The 21,564-nt window shown below is 45.6% G+C and overlaps 1 protein-coding gene across 3 annotated transcripts in view; it reads right to left on the reverse strand.

Annotated features, from left to right (window-relative positions):
• helz2a (helicase with zinc finger 2a) overlaps window positions 1-21,564 on the reverse strand; it is a 138,099-nt gene that overhangs the window by 81,122 nt on the left and 35,413 nt on the right. For all 3 annotated transcript variants that reach the window (XM_038803190.1, XM_038803191.1, XM_038803192.1), the window contains 3 exons: window positions 13,535-14,043; window positions 9,391-10,020; window positions 4,928-5,717 (listed from right to left, as the gene is read on the reverse strand). In XM_038803190.1, coding sequence (XP_038659118.1) covers window positions 4,928-5,717; window positions 9,391-10,020; window positions 13,535-14,043 — 1,929 coding nt within the window. The remainder of the gene's footprint in view (window positions 1-4,927; window positions 5,718-9,390; window positions 10,021-13,534; window positions 14,044-21,564) is intronic.

Below are 21,564 nucleotides of genomic sequence, written 5' to 3' on the forward strand. Positions count from 1 at the left end.
TGAGGATGGAGTTGGGTTCGTTTCCGCTGTTGCTGCCACTTGTGCCACAGGACAAGCTTCTGTCCAAGGATAAGATAGGGGAGGGCAAGGTGTCAGATATATATGGGGAGCTGATGGAGAGGGAGGGCGCTCTGGTGGAGTAGGTCCGGCACAAGTAGGAGGAGCTGTTGGGAGTGAGCGATGCAAGCCGGGGTGTGGAGTGAGACTCTGCAGAGAATAAACCCACCTTCGTCATGTGCAAGACTGAGTCTCATACAGTTTAAGATGGTGTATAGCGCTCATATGACGGGGTCTAGGGTGGGTCGGCTTTTTACAGGGGTGGAAGATAGGTGTAGGCGGTGTGGGTGGAGTCCAGCGAACTATGTCCATATGTTTTGGGCATATTCGAAGTTGGAGGGGTTCTGGAAAGAGTTTGCAAGCGTTATGTTGAAGCTTTTGGCGGTTGATCTGGTTGTGCTGGTGGGACTCGGTGCCACCGAAAGCGGAGGCAAGAGTGAGCAACTTGGCAGAGTTCCTCCACCTAGAAAAGGGTCAAGTTTGCCATCAGAATGACAGCGGAGGGGTTCTCCACAAGGTGGGGGCTGTTCATTGACTTCTTTACGGGAAAGTAACACATCAGTGGGGGTGTGGGGAGGAAAAGAGGCTTCTTTCTGTTTTGCTTGGGTTTTTGGGGGGTTGAGTTAAAATGAGGGGTGCAGGGGGTGGTACGAGAAAAGAGTGGCTATTGTGCATGGTTAACTGTGCTGTTGTTATTCCTTCGTCTCTGTTCTGTATCTATTTGAAAATATGTCCAATAAAATATAATTTTTTTAAAGCGTATGTTTAAAGTAGAGAGTGACAGATTTCTAAATATCAATGACATAGGGATATGAGAATAGTGTGGGAATAAGGCATTGAAGTGGATGATCAACCATGATAATATTGATGGGCTGAATGGCCAACGGCTGCTCCTCTGTTCCTACGAGCAGTCCATCAATTGGATAAAATTCTTGCTGAAATACCTTTGTAGTTCATCAGCAATTCTGTCTGAGCATAACGTCCCTTGACTGCCGAGTAGTCCTTGCAGCTTCAGCCTCTTCGAACCTTTAAGTCCCTCCTAGTGGCTCTCCCAGTAGCAGAGGAAAAGTGAGAACGTTGGGAGCCTCTTGAAATTGGATTAGCCCACTCCCTCTTTGTATTATGTCATCAAGTGTTCCTTCAGCAGCTTCGACCACATCTACCGCTCTGTGGTTTCCAGCTCCTCCTCACGCATGTACAATCATCTGAGCAGCAGGGAGCTGGGCAGCCTACATGTGTGCTGCTCGGAATACTGCAGCCTCATCCATGCTGGCTTCAACTATGCCGCTGCTGTATGGATGCCTTTCGGTATGTCTTCAATATGTGTGAACGTCTGAGCACCAATGAGAGCAGAGGACATAGGCAATGAGGTCTTCCTTGCCCTCCTTATCCTCTCCCTGGCTCTCCTCCTCCGATGATGTAGCTCTGGCACTGGCCTCTGGCCCCTCCACCGTGCCATACTATGGAGCATGCAGCAAACAGCCACTATCCTCGACACTTTTGCAGGCAAGCACCAGAGTGCTCTCCACAAGCGGTCAAAACATCTGAACTGCATCTTTCATCGGCCAATAGCCTGCTCGCTGATGGTCCGCATCTGAAAGTGGCTGTTGTGGCGATATTAGGGCCTCATCCCAGGGACTTCAGGGGCATCAGCAGGTCTCTGATAAATGGGTACACTCAGTCGCCCAGAAGCCAAACACGTACCTGGGGCCAGGTCTGGAAAAGTTACAGCAGGTATGAATTCCTCAGGATAAATGAGTCATGGCAGCTGCCAGGGAAACGTGCACATACAGCAAGGCCTCACTGTGGTTGCACACAATGTGTGTGTTGATGAAATGGACTGAATTTCTAATCACGATTGTCATTGGCTGCTGCCTTGATTTCCTAATAGTGACATGGGTACAGTCTATCATGCCTTGAATTTATGGGAAGCTGGCAATGGAGGTAAAACCCACTGCCCTCTGTGCGCCTGGTGCAACATCTCTGGGGAAGTTAAATTGTTCCCCACCACAGCAATGGATGTATTGGTGGTGATGCACCAGTAGGTGGCGGCAGACTCCTGAAAGATGACTGCGTAGAAATTGAGGGCCACAGTAAAAGGAAAAGTGCAACAGGCAGGGCATGGGAATTAATGGCATAAGGTCTCCCTGCACCATGGCACAGATGTCTCTGACCACAGCGCAACGGTGGCACAGTTGTTGGCACTGCTGCCTCACAGCAATAGGGACCTGGGTTCATTTCCAGCCTTGTGTGACTGTGCGGAGTTTTGGGCGTTCTCCCCCTGTCTGCAAGGGCTTCCTCCGGGTGCTTCGGTTTCCTCCCACAGTCCAAAGATGTACAGGTTATGTGGCTTAGCCATGCCTCATAGTGTCTAGGGATGTGCAAGTTAGGGCTGGTTGTGGGGTGATCGGGGTTGTGGGCCTAGGTAGGGTGTTCTTTCAGAGAGTCAGTGAGACTCGATGGGACGAATGGCCCTCTTCTGCACTGTCGGGATTCTGTGGTTCCATTCTATGGTTCTTCTATTTATTTTTAAATCCAGAGCCTTCGCAGCACTGGATATCAGTCATGTCAATTCAGTGGTGACAGTATACCCTTCACTCAGTCCTCACCCAGTGAGCCTGACCGTCTGGCCTGTCTCCCACCTTGCTTTTCAAAGCAAGCAATAAGCCTGATAGGCCACACAGATCTGGCCTTCCTCTTTCACAACTGTTACGACCCCTCTGGAGGTCACGGACTATGCACCACCCGTTTCCCCAAGACAACCATTGAGTACGAAATTCCCCCAGTAAAATGGGGTGGGGTTTCCCCTGAACAAGACGGAACCTCACTGTATACCCTGACCTGGGTGCAGGTTTGAAAGGGTGACCCTTCAGGGTGAAGAGAGTTAGTTGTGTTAATTGTGTGTACCTAAATAAACCTGTGTTCATTTTATCTTACCGTGTTCCACTTTGTTGGATTCTACAACAATCTCCCGTTCCCTCCCGTGTGATTTTCCACCAACCTCTATCTCTGAAAAACGGTTTCAGTGTTTAAACTATTACTTTATAGAGCTCTGCAGAAGGGGCACACACCTTTATTTAGGCCTCTTCCCTAAACTTGTGACTCCTACACTGCAGGCCATAACATTTGGGAGCATGGAAAATTGCATCTTCTCGATCTATTTGCAAATGGCCCAGCAGATTCCCGTGCATGCCCCACACACTTTTCCTTGCTGGCAAAACTGATCCCAGCTGGAAAGGAGGCAGAGCTTCCACAGCCTGGTCCCACCCACCATTTTTAAAGGTCTCTGGATCTTTTCCAAACGTGTGAATTCTGTCCCCCATATGCAAATTTCTTTTGGTGTGTTTTCCATTCCAACTCCAATTTAGATCAGGAGCTCAAACCACAATGAAACTGCAAACTAATGGTCAGGTGGGTGCTCATGCCAGATCAGCCAATAGGAAGATGCAGGCTTGGGCACCAAAAGACAAGAGGGAGCCTGCCTCAAATGTATACATCACTTTACTGAGCAGGAAAATATATATTCTGTGTAGAAAATAAAATGAAATCATTCCTAGTAACATTCAACAATAGCACAAAAAGTGAATTGTACACATTTCCCAGTTGCTGGATAATCTTATCCTGTGACGCACAGGGTGTTACAGTGAGAGAACTGGTTCACAATTGTAAAATGAAACTTAAGGGAAAAGTGAAACTCATGCTTTCAGGAAACGAAAAGCTGTACAAGTTGATACTGTGACCCAAAGGAAACAATACCGGCAAGCGTGGACCAGTTTAACTGCCCTTGACATGGTTAGACTTGGAGCCTGAAATTGTTGCTGCAGACAGCACAAAGGAATTGTTTACACAACATGAACACATGAAAACTGATTTTTTTTTAAATCCTGCTGTGGCCTTTATTTCTATCTTGTGTAGTAGACTCTCCCTGTGATGATTTCCCTTAACATGACAGACAGAAAATTTGCATTAACGTCAGATTTCTGGATCCTTGAGATTCTCGGATCTGTGACAGTTTAAGACCAGCATCTTTACCTCCAGCTTTCAAAGGGGCCACGTGGTCTTGGGAAATAGCCATAATTGTGTGATGGTCTAACCCAGAGGGAATTCAGCTTAAGCGCGTATTAAGTTGGCTGTTGAAATTCTAAAGAGAGGATCGCAGTTGTGACCAAATGTCACTTTGAATTCACATTGGCTTTACGGTTCTGACTCTCTGGTCTGGATCCAGCTCAGATTGGCTGGAAACCTCTCCTCTGCTGATTCAGCGTGAACCATCCTACATTAGTAGGGGTAGAACCAGCGGCCTGCCGGCAGTAATTTTCTCAGAGTTGAGAATCAGGCCACAGGCACCTCAGCGGCCGTGGCACAGCAAAAACAGAAGGTGCCCCCTTCTCAACGTAGGGCTGGGAAATGTTTTGGGGTGAATGAGTCATTGCTTCAATCTATCTCCAATTGATGCTACACCCGGTCCAAGAATATCCAATATCACTGCAGTAAAAGTAAAGAGTTAAATTCTAGCATTGACTCTCCTCCCATGATGTTTGCAAAATATCGCTGAAAGCATTTATGCTGGAGAAACATTTTCACTTTTATTTCTCAGAGCCATTCTGTATAATGTTGTGCAACACTTCCCTTGCCAAAAACATTGGTCCAGGTTTTGTGCTCAGTGAAGAATGAACAGCATTTGCTCTCTCGGACAACTTTCCACTAATAAGTTGGTCCTATTCAAAATTCTTGGCCCTGCAAAGGCATAATTATTGCCATAGGTTATTCCTAACTCTTCCTGGAACTTCATTCTATTCGTAAAGGCAAGGCAACCCTATTCATTTTCAAGTCGTTAAGCGGCTTCCTTATATATTTCATGCTGTGTTACCTGAAACCCTTCAGAAGATACAACACACACTGAGCTCGGATCCAGTTTTCCCCACTCCTCGGGCCAGTTATTCAGGACAGATTCTACCCTTTCGACCACTTGGATAATTTCAGTCTCATTGTACCAGGATAACTTTGATGAGTTGAAACAGCTGCTCCCACGAACGTGGCAAAACATTAGAGGGTAGAAGCGAGGGTGGGGTGGAATGTTTCCACTTGCTTGAAAGGCATCGGCCTTTTCCACGTAAAAATGCTTTGACACAAAACGAATGATCTCTTCCACTGATCTGTAGTTTTCCGTGAAGATTAGGCGGCTTTTGGTTGCCTTGTCATGTTTTATCTTCTGATAATACTGGAACAGGCGATAAAGCAAGGTTGCGTCTGCCATCTCACTGCTATCGATGGAGAAAAGTTTTGGTGTCACTTGCATGTGATCTCCTGCAAGGGCAATTCGTGTTGTACTGCTGGCGAGGGTCAATGGGATCAGTGCATCACACTCCAGCATCTGAGCTGCTTCATCAATCAGGATGTGCGTGAAAAAGCCAATGGGCAACTTGAGTTCAGAAAACAATTTTGCCTCCATGCAAGTGGTGATCACTATACGGTATGATTCCAAGGTACTTTTATCGGGTGCAATAAATGAATTGTTGGAAATTAAACAGTATTGTCTTGTGATAGCATCGGTATGAATGGGGTTTTGCTTCACGTATTTAATTCGCAGGGGTCTTGCTTCTAGATGCCCAGAACAGACATAGCCATGAAAATAGTCTTTGACATACAAATCTGCAGCACTGAAATGAGAAGGCAAACAACAATAATTAGATATAAACAACATATTTAGGATATTCAAATTCTTTTAAAATGTTTATGTCCACTTCATAATGGGATGTACTGATGTAAATGCAGTGGCAATAGATGATCTTTTATGATAAAATAAAATAATCTTTATTGTCACAAGTAGACTTACATTAACACTGCAATGAAGTTACTGCAAAAAGCTCCTAGTCGCCACATTCCAGCGCCTATTCGGGTACACAGAGGGAGAATTTAGAGAATTCTCAGCTGATAACCCACGCTGCTGGCCTTGTTCTGCATCACAAACCAGCTGTCTAGCCCACTGAGCTAAACCAGCCCTCTCCGAAAGGCAATTGAAGCATATGGTTTTGTACTCCAGAATAAAACTAATCATTCTATTTAATTATTAGCTGTGGACAAGTTCAAAATTGCTAACATTTTATTAAACAGATGATCAATTTCCTGTAAAATCTCAATGTTCAGTGGGCAGCACGGTGGCACAGTGGTTAGCACTGCTGTCTCACAGCTCCAGGGACATGGGTTCAATTCCAGCCTCAGGTAACTGCCTGTGTGGAGTTTGCACGTTCTCTCCGTGTCTGCGTGGGTATCCTCTGGGTGCTCCTATTTCCTCCCACAGTCCAACGATGTGCATGTTAGGTGGATTGGCCATACCAAATTGCCCCTTAGTGTCCAAAAAAGGTTAGGTGGGGTTACTGGGTTATGGGGATAGGGTGGAGACGTGGGTTTAAGTAGAGTGCTCTTTCCAAGGGCCGGTGCAGACTCGATGGGCCTAATGGTCTCCTCTTGCACTGTAAATTCTATGATTCTATAAGTTTGCAACACAGAGTTAACACATTTTAGGTCCAAATGACACATCTCTAGAGCTGTAGAGGGGCCATTTGGACACAAAGCATTACGCTGTTTCTCTCCACAGATGCTGCCACACCGGCTGAGTTTATCCAGCATTTTCTGTTTTTATTTCAGGTTTCCAGCATCTGCGGTATTTTGCTTTTATTTAAGTTTGTCATCGCAACCAGTGGTCGACTGTTTCTGATGTTGAGTGGCCATTCTCTGACCGTTCTGCAAATAAATGTTTTTGCTGCTCTTGAATTCCTGTTATATTACCCAATGGGAACGCAGAGGCTGAAAATATATCAGCTGGCAATCGTGTGAAATTGTAACATTGGGCCAGACTCTATGGAGCCCGGTGGAGCGGACAGGCATGGAGAATTGCACGTCAGACTCCAAGTGGCAGGAAAACTGTGAGCAATTAAGTCAGAGGCAGGAAGGTGACAGCCAGTGGGAAGCTCACTGATAAGCTTAATTGCCCACTTGCAAATAATTTAAATGCAATTTGACACAATTTAATCCTGCCTCCTCCAATTAAGGAGAACTCACACATGCCTCTTGTGTTTCAATTACCCATCCAATGAAAGTTAGCGACTTATTCGAGTCACTGCGAGAGTCCTTTAGAAGTCAAGGAGACTGAGTCACAGGGTCCTCCATTGAACTTGGGAGATGTTTGTTTTCTGTGAAAAAACATGCTGACCTGACACTGTGAGAAGCGGAGCCTCAGGCTACAAATTCAGAACCCAGGGAGCTGGCCACAACTGAGGTGCAGAGGGCCCATACCTTAACGTGGCATCACTGATCTGAATCCTGAATGGGAGGGTATTTTGAAGGTTGCCTGAAAAGAAAGGACGAGATAGTGGCAGCATGGGAGAATTATCCATCCTGTCCTTCACTCTTATGTGCTGGAGGGGATGCACGATACTATAGCGCCATGCTGCACACAAACCTATGCAGGCCGCCCATCATTAGCAACAGCAGGCAGCACAGCACTAAGGTTATACAGGCTTCCCGCTGGATTTAATCCTGCAGTAATGGTGCCCGCTGGTGGCTCCGGAAGACATCGGGAATCTGGCCCGGATCTGTGGTGGACAGCTGAGCATGTAAGGCTGGCAAATTACGGCAGGTGACGGGGGTGTTTGCCACTGGGTCACGTGGCAGTGGCGGCTCTGACGCCGGGAAGCCTGCATCACTTACATGCTGTGCAGGAAATGGCGCCATATTTAATGGGTAGTCAACCCTGTGTCAGAGTTGGAAACAGTCTTGCAGACCTTCTAAGAAAGCTCTGCAGTTTAAATCTCCAGCATCTGAACTCCTGTCGCTCCGGCACTAAAAGACGGTCCAACATCCAGGGAGAAGATACGACCATCACCCAAAGACTTATGGTAACATCAACAGATTCAAGCAAGGTCTGAGATGCCACAGTCATAATGGAGTCAACCCACTTTTCCGTCCACTAATTTAACTAGAAAAATGCATGTATCAGCATCACCTTAGTGTTATGAAACAAAGATAGCACATCAAGGCTGAGAGACATTGCTCGTTCACAGTAAGTATACAAAGTATTTTTGAAAATTGGTAGTGAGTTTATTTTCATATTTACAACACATTTTCAAAACTATTTTGTATACCTACTGCTCATGAGAAATGCCCTAATAAATTAGAGCCTCTACATTTCACCATCCTACAGTGCAAAACCAGAGATCATTCAGAAATCACTCATTATTTATGCTGGATTCAGAAGCATTTAAAATTGAGCCCTATTTACAGAACTATTCTGTAACCCTAAATGTTACAAAGTGTACTACTTCTGTCTCTCAGCTGTTACCTTAATGTGCTACTTTTTGCATTCATTATTTTAGCTAAATGAATGGATGGAAAATTGGGTTGACTCCATTCTCATTATATGATCCTCCTTGCCTCATGTCTGGTGATGTTTGATGCCAAGTGCAGTAACAAGGAAATCTACTCCTTGGTGGTCATACCAGAGTTGTCTTAATCATAGAACACTGTCAGTCTCTTCTTAAAATATCGCTTGGTCAGTTTAAATAATTCCTATAGCAAACACTAATCATCCATTGAACATATTGATGTGTTATCTGTGTTGGTCTAACACAGGAGATGGTCCAACACTGTTTTATTGAGTCTGTTGATTGCTGTACATAATTGCTGTGGATTGACACTCTATTAACCTGACTGATAACCTCCTACTGGCTTGACCAGACTAGCTCTCCATCACATGGTGATGATGTTCATTGGCCTGTGCCCTGCAACTATCTTCCTAGCCGTGTCCTGTGAGAGAGAGAGCGCCTTAATGCCCTGTGGGCTTTATAGTGGTGGTGTCCTGTCTGGTGATTGGTTGTTCTGTGCCGTGTGTGTTCATTGGTTATCCTGTGTGTCAATCACTGCCTGTCTGCATCTCATGATATACATGAGTGGATATTATGACACATATATGGAGACTTGGAAGAAAATAGTTGGTGTAGATTCTCTCACATTGGGATTCGAAGAATTGGAGAGGTATTCGTATTTTCTTTGCTGTTTATCCAGAATACCAAAATAAGGACAATGTGAAATGAGAGACTGTATGGACTTTTGACTGTGTTTTTAACAATAGTAATGACTAAAGGTATTTGATGATGATTCATGTGCTTATTCTGACTTTCACAGTGTGAAATATCACCAGCTGAGACTTTGAAAATACCAATTACCACAAACTTTGTGTTGATTCAGAAGTGTTATGTGCTGTTGTTAAATGTTTAATTAAAGGACACATTCCTAAATTGTCCTGTTGCAAACAGAGAACAACATAGTACTTACCTGTTAGTGTCAGTGCATAGTAGCAACCTAGAGTTTGGTTTCTTCACTATTTCCATTGCAGCTGTTGCCAAGGTAAAGGTTTTTCCAGTTCCAAATGGGCCGTAAATTAGAAGAGGGAGGGCTGGTTTCTCCCCAGGCGTTTGTCCAGCAATGAAGGAAACGGCAGCACGTTGCTTTTGATTTCCAGTCAGAATAGGATAGGTAAGCCGAGGAATGGAACACGTGGTGATGTCTGGGAAAATAATTTCCTCGTTTGGAAGCAGATCTACAGCTTGGTGCTTGAAGCAAAAGGGAAGTCGGTCTAACTGGAATTGAATTTCGACACTGTGACAGCTTCCTTTGTGGAAAGCAAGGTCAGTGTGGCAACGTGGTGACAGCTTCAAGACAATGTGATTTTCGGTAGTCGCCTCACGGATCATGGCAGCCTCATAAACCACATTGTTTGAGGAAGGATTTGGTGCTAACAGCACAGTATTAACTGCTCTCTTGAACAGGAAGCTTTCATTTGTATTCGTCAAAGCAAGAGGAGGTTGGAAATCAGCAAAGAGCTCTCCATGCTGCGCAATGGTCAACCCTTCATGCATATGTTCCCATTTGTCCGTGATGGAAATTGTCCCCTGTAGACTGAGCCTATCAAGGAGAAATTTGACAATTATGTTTTAAGACGGTTAACACACAAGACTCAATTGTTTTCTGATTATCTTCTTAGAACTATGTGTACTTAAACAGATTTAACACACATATGCACTGGGGGAAAAAAACATGCCCTAGAAATTGGTTTATGCCACAGGCTGGTGCAAAATGGGTGCAGGAAATGATGATGGGCCTCAGGCCTCAATTAAATTAAACCCACGAGCTGCTGGGAATTTTCACGGAGCTCACCAGAGAAGAGGACATTAACTTTGGACCATTGGGCCATTAGCAATGGCTTCAGGTAGATCCTGGGAGGCAAGGGGAAGCGATTCAGTTGGGACAGGTGTGACAGGAAATGGAGGAAAGAACTGGGAGGGAGAGGATAGCGATTGTTAGATGGAGGGGGCAGTGATTGATTGAGAAGGAGAGGCAGTGACTGCTCCAGGCATAATTCTTGCAATTCTGGCTCAACTGGAATTTTTGACACTTGATGTATGGGTGGGAATGATATCTAGGCCTCACTTCTCCCACCTCCAGTCATGCCTCCAGAACACAGGCTGGAATTTTCCAGCCCCGCCAGGTGATGGGTTCCCTCGTGGCAGATGCGGCGAGCCATTCATTGGGGTAATTGTTTCTTGGTGCATTCTCAATGGCAATACCTCAACCCAGAGTTCACCTGCCAACCAATTAACACCCTGTTTCTCAAGCAGTATAAATTGTTCCCTTTGAAATTTGGTATTCTTGCATTAGTCCTGGTGGGTGCAAGATGAAAAGCTTTGACAACTAGTCTCTTTTTTTCAGCAATGCACAACCTTTCTTTGTAAACAAATTGGTTAATTCATCAAGGGTCCAGACTGCTTATTTAAGCTGAACCCCTCCATGGGATACAGTAACATCCCATCAAAGCTTATCTGACCGACCATTCAACACCAGGTGTCAAATGAGTCTGTTAAGGATGAGTTCCTGGTTCAGAAAATCTCTATCCCACATTCTGGCCCACTGAGGTGAGTTATCTTGTTAGGGGCAAGTAAAATTTCTGCCCCTTACATGCCAGGCCGGAAGATTCTGGAAAGAATAGAGAAACTGAGCCCATCAGTTAAAGAGGGAGGTCCATTGAACTCCTGAGGGAATTTGAAACTTGCAGTTTCCTGCGCCTGGCAAGCTAACCACCTACTTTTTCTGCAATAAGTGCCTGTGTTATGTTCTAGTGAAGAGAGACATGGGGCAATATAGACACATCAGCCCACAAAGAGATGGCAGACCAGTTGAACAATTACTTTGGATCTGTCTTCACTAAGGAGGCCACAAATAACCTTCCGGAAATACTAGGGGACAGAGGATCTAGCATGAAGGAAGAACTGAACAAAATCCTTATTATCAGGAAATTGTATTGGGGAAATTGATGGGATTAAAACCCGATAAGTCCCCAGCGCCTGATGCTCTGCATCCCAGAGCACTTAAGGAAGTGGCCCTAGAAACAGTGGATGGATTGGTGATCATTTAACAGCATTCTATAGACTCTGGAAGAGTTCCAAAGGATTGGAGGGTAGCTAATGTAACCCCACTTTTTAAAAAAGGAGGGAGAGAAAACGGGTAATTATAGATCGGTTAGCCTGACATCCGTTGTGGGGAAAATGCTGCAGTCAATTATTAAAGATGAAATAACTGAGCATTTGGAAAGTGGGAACAGGATCGGTCCAAGTCAGCATGGATTCACTAAAGGGAAATCATACTTGACAAATATTCTGGAATTTTTTGAGGATGTGACCAGTAGAGTGGACAAGGGTGAACCAGTGGATGTTGTGTATATCTGGACTTTCAAAAGGCTTTTGACAACATCCCACATAAGAGATTAGTGAGCAAAGTTAAAATTAAAGGAGGTAATGTATTGATGTGGATAAAGAACTGGTTGGCAGACAGGAAACTGAGAGTGGGAATAAACGGGTCTTTTTCAGAGTGGCAGGCAGTGACTAGTGGGGTACTGCAGGATTAGTTCTTGGACCCCAGCTGTTCACAATATACATTAATGGTTTGGACAAAGGAATTATGTGCAATATCACCCAATTTGCAGACAACACTAAGCTGGGTGGCATTGTGTGCTGTGAGGAGGATGCAGAGACTGTAGGGTGACTTGGTCAGGCTGGCTGAGTGGGCAAATACCTGAAAATGCAATATAATGTGGGCAAATGTGAGATTATCCACTTTGGTGGCAAAAGCAGGAAGGCAGATTATTATCTGAATGGTGGCAGTTTAGGAAAAGGGGGAGTGCAACGAGACCTGGGTGTCATGTGGAACAGTCGCTGAAGGTTGTCATGCAGGTACAGCAGGCAGTGAGGAAAGCTAATGGCTTGCTGGCCTTCATAGTGAAAGGATTTGAGTATAGGAGGAGGGAAGTCTTGCTGCAGTTATACAGGGTCTTGGTGAGGCCACACCTTGACTATTGTGCGCAGTTTTGGTCTCCTAGTTTGAGGAAGGACATTCTTGCTATTGGGGGTGTCCAGCGAAGGTTCACCAGATTAATTCCCGGGATGGCAGGACTGACATATGAAGAAAGAATGGATCGACTGGGCTTGTACTCACTGGAGTTTAGAAGAATGAGAGGGGATATCACAGAAACATATAAAACCCTGATGGGACTGGACAGGTGAGATGTGGGAACAATGTTCCCAATGTTGGGGATGTCCAGAACTAGGGGTCAATCTAAGAATCAGGGTAAGCCATTCAGGACTGAGATGAGGAAGAACTTCTTCTCTCAGAGAGTTGTGAACTTGTGGAACTCTCTACCACAGAAAGCTGTTGGGGCCAGTTTGTTGGATATATTCAACAGGGAGCTGGACGTGGCCCATTGCAGTTGAAGAGTTATGGAGAGAAAGATGGAGTGGGATACTGAATTTCCATGATCAGCCATGATCATATTGAATGGTGGTGCAGCCTCGAAGGGTTGAATGGCCTACTCCTGCACCTATTTTCTATGTTTCTATTATCTAGGGAATGAAGATTTTGGATCCTGAAACAATGAAACAGCTTTTGGAACAGTGGGCAGGTTATGCTGATTAGATGGGCTCCATCTAACCAAATATAAAGTAAAGATGTTTGCTGACAGGCTAAATAGAATGGAGGGGGGGAGTGCTTAAAGATGTAGCGGGTGGGTAAAAGTGCATCTATACCAATTGGAGCAAAGCTTAATGTGTCCCTGTCAAAACATAAATCGTGGCTTAATGAATCTAATTCCGATTGCGAGAGATGAACTAAATAGAATTGTCAATAAGGTGAATGGGAAAGATAAAAATCATTAGAGCTGTGCTTGCAAAGGTCGAACAGAGAAAAACTTTGATCTGACAGTTGTTTCGGGGGTTGGTAATTTGGACACCTTTAGCATCATAGAGGAGGCCTCTTCCGTAAAATGCTAACATTTGTCTTCCATTTAGATCTAAATCATCTTAGGCTGACTCTACTGATTCTACTTCTTGAAGAAGTACTGTCTTGGCAGATTTCATGTCAGATACTGTACCTTGAAACTAAATCTTCTTCAGCTTGTTCCTCTTGGTAGAGGAAATTGTGCATTCTTTCTCTGTAATTCACACGTGTTATAGGAGTTTTCGCCATGTCCTTGACTTTATATTCAAATGATAAAGCAGGCGGCTTGTATTTCTGCATGAGCAGAAGCTCCTGTTCAGTTTTCTCTGTGGAAGGCACCATCCTCCGATTGCCACTGTGCCACCGCTCTAGGTTGGCAAATTGGAAATCGCTGCTTGGGTTTGCAAGTGGTTGGAGGTCAGTCTTGTCACTGACATAAATCTTCCTGACAAGTAGAGGTCGACTTCCAAAATCAAAAACAACCCACTGGTCATAAATTCCTAAGCTCTTGGCTTCGAATGAGATGCCAACGTGATATGAAGTTTCGGCTACTCGGAATTTGATGCCTGCAGCGCTGGAGCAATTCTTTGGTATGTCTTTCCCTTCCAGCCAGAACGCTGCACCAGGTTCTCTCTTTAGCAGTGCAACATTCAACAATGGTTTCTGCACACACAGCAATAAAAATAACATCAGTGATATTCTTCATCCAATTCAGACGTGGGAGTTTCAACATATTTTCCAATATATTGTTAGAAACCAAAACGCTATTCAAGCAACATTTCTAATCATTCAGCCGGGGCTGTTCATAGTTCAACTAAAATTAGCAGCCTCGCTCAGAGAGCTCATTAGGATTGGTTTATGAAACCTAAAGTCAGAATATGTGGCTTCGAGGTTAGGATTAAGCCACATAGCTTGGCCAAAGAAGGAGGAACTCTGTCCTGTATTTATCTGTGCTATACTTGACCTGAGAGCATTCAATAACAATAATGAATGACAAAAGCAACAAACGTTTCTATTTTCCAACACTGATATTCATTTGTCTTGGTAATTATAAATTACAATGAAAATATAAATGTTCAAAAGGCATAGGAGCATCGAAAGCAAAGAACGGCTATAATCATCAAATTAACGCCAAATTTTACATTCCACACAGAGCGTGGATGGTATGCCGGGGAGAATGGTGTGTAATATTAGGCGCCGTGCCAGGGGCATCATTCCCATTGCCTATCCCCTCTCCTTGACTCCACGCTTGTGGATATTTTACCCATGGCAGGGGACATCAAGCTCCCCAGTCGTCCATGTGCCAATTGAGGCTCTTATGGCAAATTAATGGTCATTTAAGGGCCTCCTGCCACTGCTGGAATTTTACCTGTAGCAGGGGGAGCCTGGGCCAGATCTCCTGGTGCCCAGTAAGAGCTGTGAGCTTGGTGGACAGGCTGGGAAGGGGATGCCTCCTGGCTGGGCACCCTGTCCCCATCAGAGACCCCTCCTGCAAGGTGTGAACTTTTTCTGCATTGCCGCCTCACCCCTTGACCTGTCACTCTGCATCCAATCCCCTTGCCCGTATCTGCCGATTTGGCCCTGGTAGGACCCCAGACTCAACCCACAGTGAAGGCTCCATTGCTGGCCATTTAGAACATAGAACAGTACAGCACAGAACAGGTCCTTTGGCCCTCGATGTTGTGCCGAGCAATGATCACCCTACTCAAACCCACGTATCCACCCTATACCCGTAACCCAACAACCCCCCCTTAACCTTACTTTTTAGGACACTACGGGCAATTTAGCATGGCCAATCCACCTAACCCGCACATCTTTGGACTGTGGGAGGAAACCGGAGAACCCGGAGGAAACCCACGCACACACGGGGAGGACGTGCAGACTCCGCACAGACAGTGACCCAGCCGGGAACCGAGCCTGGGACCCTGGAGCTGTGAAGCATTTATGCTAACCACCATGCTACCATGCTGCCCCTAAAGAATTTACAGTGCACAAGGAGGCCATTCGGCCCATCGAGTCTGCACCGGCTCTTGGAAAGAGCACCCTACCCAAGGCCAACATCTCCACCCTATCCCATAACCCAGTAACCCCACCCAACACTAAGGGCAATTTTGGACACTAAGGGCAATTTATCATGGCCAATCCATCTAACCTGCACATCTTTGGACTGTGGGAGGAAACCGGAGCACCCGGAGGAAACCCACGCACACACGGGGAGGATGTACAGATTCCGCACAGACAGATTGTCTAAGAGCTCTCTGATGTGGGACTTTCACCAGGAAAGGGATGCAAGTCCCACTTCAAACCAATTAAAAACACGGCAGTTGTTAAGTGGCTGCAGGGTGTGTGTGTGTGTGTGTGTGTGTGATGCCTGCTGAGTAGCAGTTTGAGGCTACTGCCAAAATTGAATCTTCTATGGTTTTAGACGAATGCCATTTTCAAACCACTTATAAGTGAATAATAAATAATCTTCATTGTCATAAGTAGGCTTACATTAACACTGCAATGAGTTACCCAAAGTAGAACATAGAACATAGAACATAGAACAGTACAGCACAGAACAGGCCCTTCGGCCCTCGATGTTGTGGCGAGCAATGATCACCCTACTCAAACCCACGTATCCACCCTATACCCGTAACCCAACAACACCCCGCTTAACCTTACTTTTTAGTACACTACGGCCAATTTAGCATGGCCAATCCACCTAACCCACACATCTTTGGACTGTGGGAGGAAACCGGAGAACCCGGAGGAAACCCACGCACACACGGGGAGGACGTGCAGACTCCGCACAGACAGTGACCCAGCCGGGAATCGAACCTGGGACCCTGGAGCTGTGAAGCATTTATGCTAACCACCATGCTACCGTGCTGCCCCGTGTAGGATCTATCTCCTTCACCTCCGAGACCTCGGGCGAGTGCCATTCAGCACAGGTGTCCAGAAATGGGGTCCCTGTGGGGGTCCCGTTATTAATAATAATAATAATCTTTATTGTCACAGGTAGGCTTACATTAACACTGCAATGAAGTTACTGTGAAAAGCCCCTAGTCGCCACATTCGGCGCCCGATCGGGTACATGGAGAAAGAACTCAGAATGTCCAAATTATCTAACAGCACATCTTTCAGGAGTTCTGGGAGGAAACCGGAACACCCAGAGGAAACCCATGCAGACACAGGGAGAACATGCAGATTCCATAGAGACAGTGACCCAAGCCGAGAATCGGACCTGGGACATTGGCGCTGTGAAGCAATAGTGCTTACTAATATTATATAAAGATAGCCAGTATTTGTTCCCTTATGATTCCACATTCAAGGGCATTGCCTATTTCAGCATGGGTTGACACAGGCCTAGTAAACTCCAGATCCAATAAATGATGAACTGCACTCTAAATGGTCACAATGCCTCAGGGCTATAAAGGGAAATTCAGCTGTGGGGGGCCCCATATTAATAATAATCTTTATTGTCACAAGTATACATTAACACTGCAATGAAGTAACTGTGAAAAGCCCCTAGTTGCCACATTCCGGCACTTGTTCGGGTGCACAGAGGGAGAATTCAGAATGTCCAATTCACCTAACAGCACGTCTTACGGGACTATTCCAGGGATTCCTGGATGGTGGGGAGAGGAGCGGGTCCGGTCATCCCCTTATTTGGGGGTTAGGTGGTCACCCAGGCAATCCGAGAGTGGGGGGCTGCCGTGCAGTGGGGGGGGGGGGGGGGGATTTGCGGTTAAGGGGAGTGCCGGACGTGGAACCTGGCTAACAGGCTACCCGTTTATGATTGCGGCCCAATAGCGGGATCCCTGGGATCCCTTATATTCCAATCTATGCACATTTTAAATTGTATCCCGCTCTACGACTGCCGGGGGATTGTACAACTAATGAAATTCAGCTCCAGCGGGTGAAAATATTCTCACAGGCAGAGATTCCAGCGCAAAGACATTTAAGGAAGGAATTCCAGAGTGAAAAACTGGGTCCACCCACAAAACTCTTGTTGGGAACTCAGTAACATATTGTTCTAAAATGGAAATTGACTCCCAATGACTTGTTCCTCAATAAAGTGGAAAGCAAAGTACAGTTCGCCGAGAAATATTGGGGCAGAGTTTCTGCTTGTTTGCACCATTTTTATTTCAGTGCAATTTGGCAAAAATCAACGGGACCAGTGGAAGAGATTGCAGAATGTTAAACGCCATGTACGTTCAATGGAAATCGTGTTTCTGTGATCTCATGTGCTTGTTCAAAAGAAACCACACTGGAAGTCACATCCATTCACATCCAGGGGCTGGTTTAGCACACTGGGCTAAATAGCTGGCTTTTAAAGCAGACCATGGCAGGCCAGCAGCGTGGGTTCAATTCCCGTACCATCCTCCCCGAACAGGCGCCGGAACATGACGACTCTGGGCTTTTCACAGTAACTTCATTTGAAGCCTACTTGAGACAATAAATGGGGCACGATTCTCCCAACAGGAGACTGAATGATGACGCCGGAGTGAAACCCGGAGTGTTTCACTCCGGCGTCGGAGGCCGCTCGTCGCCCCCTATTCTCTCTCTCCCCCCCCCCCCCCCCCCCCCCCCCCGGTGAATTCCGAGCGCCCGGCCTTGACGCTTGCGTCAAAGCGGCGCGCCGGGAATGACACGGCCGGCGCCAACCCGCGCATGCACGATTGCCGTCTTCCCCTCTGCTGCCCCGCAAGACATGGCGGCTTGATCTTGCGGGGCGGCAGAGGGAAAAGAGTGCGTCATTTAGAGACGCCGGCCCGATGATCGGTGAGCATCGATCGTGGGCCAGACATCTGCTGAGCAAGCCCGTGGTGCTCGATCCTCCCTCCGCCCCACACAGGCCCCACACTCACCGGTCACGCGCTGTTCACGCCGGCAGCGACCAGGTGTGGTTGGCGCCGGCGTGAACCGGTCGGGTTCGGCAGGCCGCTCGGCCCATCCGAGACGGAGAATTGCAGGGTCGCCGTGATAAACGGCGAGCGGCAATTCTCCGAGCGGCCTGTCGAAAAACGCGACACGCCATTTTTGAGGGGGTGGGAGAATCACGGGGGGTGCCAGGGCGGCGTGGCGTGATTCGCCCGGCCCTCCCGTCATTCTCCCACCCAGTGTGGGGTGCGGAGAATCACGCCCGTGATTTTCATTTCATTCACAAAATTGGGCACCCCCTCAGATGATTTAATCATTGTGAGTTTCCACTGATTCCGCTTGTTGAGGTCTTTGCAGAGATTCCAACGATTAAGCTGGACCGTTGGGCACTTGACACAGTGAATAGAATGTGCCGGAAGAGTTAGGCTGGAAACTTCCAGGCCTTCGCAACAAGGATCTTCTGGTCCCACCAATGTGAACAGAGATCTCAATGACGCCGGCCCTGCCACAGGGAAACCCACGGCAACGGGGTTGGAAAATTCTGGAAGACCTGAATGTAATTTATTTTTTATTACTAAGAAAATGACTACTGTACCCCGATATAATTAGCAAATGAAGTTGTATTTTATTTTAGAAGTCATTTTAGTCCTTTGAAATTAGGGTACTCACTGGTGGTAGCTGAGAACTGTGATCAAAATGCATATTTTTTGTGATAAACCCACTTTCAACTGAATTAAACAAATTACATTCTAAAACACTTCCCTACTGTTTGGGTTCATGGCATTCACCAATATGCAAATTGTTTTGAGCAGAATTTAATGAAATAAGATTGTACCCAAAGTGAAAACTCCACTCCATTTCCTGGTAATGGTGTGCTCCTTCTTTACCTTGAGCTATCTGGGCACAAGAATGCACTTTTCTTTTTGTTCTTTTACTGCACTTTATATTGCTTGCCTGCTTAGTTCTGCCGGAGACCTTCATATCACTTGGATGCTGCACTATCAGGGTATTTAATTAAATGAACTTTACAATGTTTCGGACTTTAGCCTGTGGCCTCACCTATGTTTGCAATGCAAATAGTACAGTCAATGTTTGTGACAGTCCAAAGAGTATCATTACAAGTAAAAAAGCCTTTGAGAAGAATTTTCCAGACTTGGACCTAATTCAATATTGGATATTATTTGTGCATTCGTTGTATCATATTTTACCAGTGAAAGATTCCAACTTTGGTTCTGATTACAGTAAAAAAAATCTAATGCTTCACCTTCTTATAGTTTATCTAAAGAATTCTGTTTATAAATAATTGCTTGGTACGTAGTACAGAACCTGAGCATTGGGAAAAAAAAGATTTTCGTCTGCAATCACCAGAACAGATGAAAGAATGCCAAATTTCAAAGGGAGCAACAATTTAAACTGCATTAGAAAAGGATGCTGATTGGTTGGCAAGTTGACTCTCCTCTCGAGTATAGTCCCCAATATTACACTAACAAAATATTTAAGATAATCAGTCAGGCTTGTAACGTGGCTCACTTGCGCTTGCCAGAAGTTACATATATTTATGAGCAGAGACCTGTCCTCTGCAGGCAAAAGAACATGTCCAGGCTTTGCATCTTCTTTTCAATTAAACAAAAGCATTGGGAAATTCTCCATGAAAACACTTCGGAGTTGAGTTGCCAACCAATCTGCGCCCTTTTCTCATGCGGCATAAATTGTTACTCCTTTCAATATTTGGCTATCTTGCATTTGCCCTGCTAAGTGCAAGACAAAAAACTGCGACAGCATGGCTCTTTTTTCAGTTTATGTTTCGAATTTAGAGTGATGATTGATTCCGAAACTTATTCTAGCTATAGGGCTGATTTTTTTTCCCTGGACAGGAAACAGAATCCAGGACTATTTCCAGGTGCCAAACCAATGGGAAACAGACATTTTACAGAATTTTGACCCCAGGGCACGGAGATTGGTTCCCCTTTCAAATAAGGGCAACGGCCAGACTCCCTAAGCTGTAGGGCCAAACAGATGCCTGCTCGTTTCAGCGGAGCAGTCAACTGAAGTAAAAGGTCAGTAACTAAGAATACACTTCAACAGAAACCTGTGCTCTCAGATACCATTTTAAAAATGTAATTAAGACAGACAAAAAGCAGCCAGTCCACCAGTGTGGGAGGGGTGGGGAGGGGAGGGGAAGAGAGGAGTGGGAAGTCCCTCTGCAGGGGCAGCCTTTGGTTACCGCAATCCAGGCAGGCAGAGAGGTCTTGTAGACCTATTTGGAATACTGGTAAGCTAACCTGCCACCGGGTGCTCACGTTCAGCCAGTTAAACTGCCCCCTGTTGTGCCTTGAAACTGGAGGCTGACTGGTAACCCCATTGTTTTAAGAGACTAATTGCTTGCCCTTCTCATGGAAGAGCTTCCTGGCCCCAAATCCACATCAGCTAAAACGGCCGGCAGTGGCAATGAGGTCGGGAAGTTGGCACGCCAGTCGGCCTAGTGACCTTTGGGCCCCAACTGCCTTCATTCCCATTTGCTGATGAGAATTCAGTCCATTTTAGTTGATTGCACTTCCTACTCTTAATATGTTATTGATAACAGAAATCTCATGATGCTTGATGAGAGGTCATTTTGAGTATCAACGAAATGCTTCTGGCTAACTTATTGTTTCAGAGTCAGATATTAGATTCTTTTTACTTTACATGAAGTACAACTTATTACAAAGGTTCATGGCCCTCTATGAAAAGAAAACCTCCATGCTTTTAATCCAAATGCGTGCTCATAACTTTTAAACACATCTCTTGATTCTCCCTCAGCTAACTACCTGTGATCGATCATCTACTGACAAGAAGATAGTCTCACCCCTTCATTATTTGAAACATTTTATGAAAATCTCCCCAAAATCTATTTTTCTCAGGTTGAATATATCTGGCTCTCTAAGCCAAGTGTCTGCCTTCAAGAAGGTGTGTGTCAATCTAGTGGTTTCCATCTGAGAGGGCTCGAGCATCTTTTCCAGGGCCTCTGCACCCGGTAGGAGGCCAAAACTTATTTCTTATAAAGGAATAGAATTGTGAATTGTGCTTTACGATCATCCTGGCAGCAATATATTCTAATATGCTATACCAGCAGCACTTGATAAATCCTTGTACCAGAACATCCGAGATCTTTTTCCTGATCAACAGTCTTTAGTTGGGAATTCTGAATGTTTTTTTGTTTGCTTGGTGTGTGACCAGTCCCCGTGCATAGCGTTACACTGAAGCATATTTGACAGATGGAGACCCATTTCTCCATCATCAGCAAAATCCTCCACCTCGCGACACCATTAAGGCGAACCA

Source organism: Scyliorhinus canicula, chromosome 7, assembly GCF_902713615.1.
Source record: "Scyliorhinus canicula chromosome 7, sScyCan1.1, whole genome shotgun sequence".
Classification (NCBI taxonomy): domain Eukaryota; kingdom Metazoa; phylum Chordata; class Chondrichthyes; order Carcharhiniformes; family Scyliorhinidae; genus Scyliorhinus; species Scyliorhinus canicula.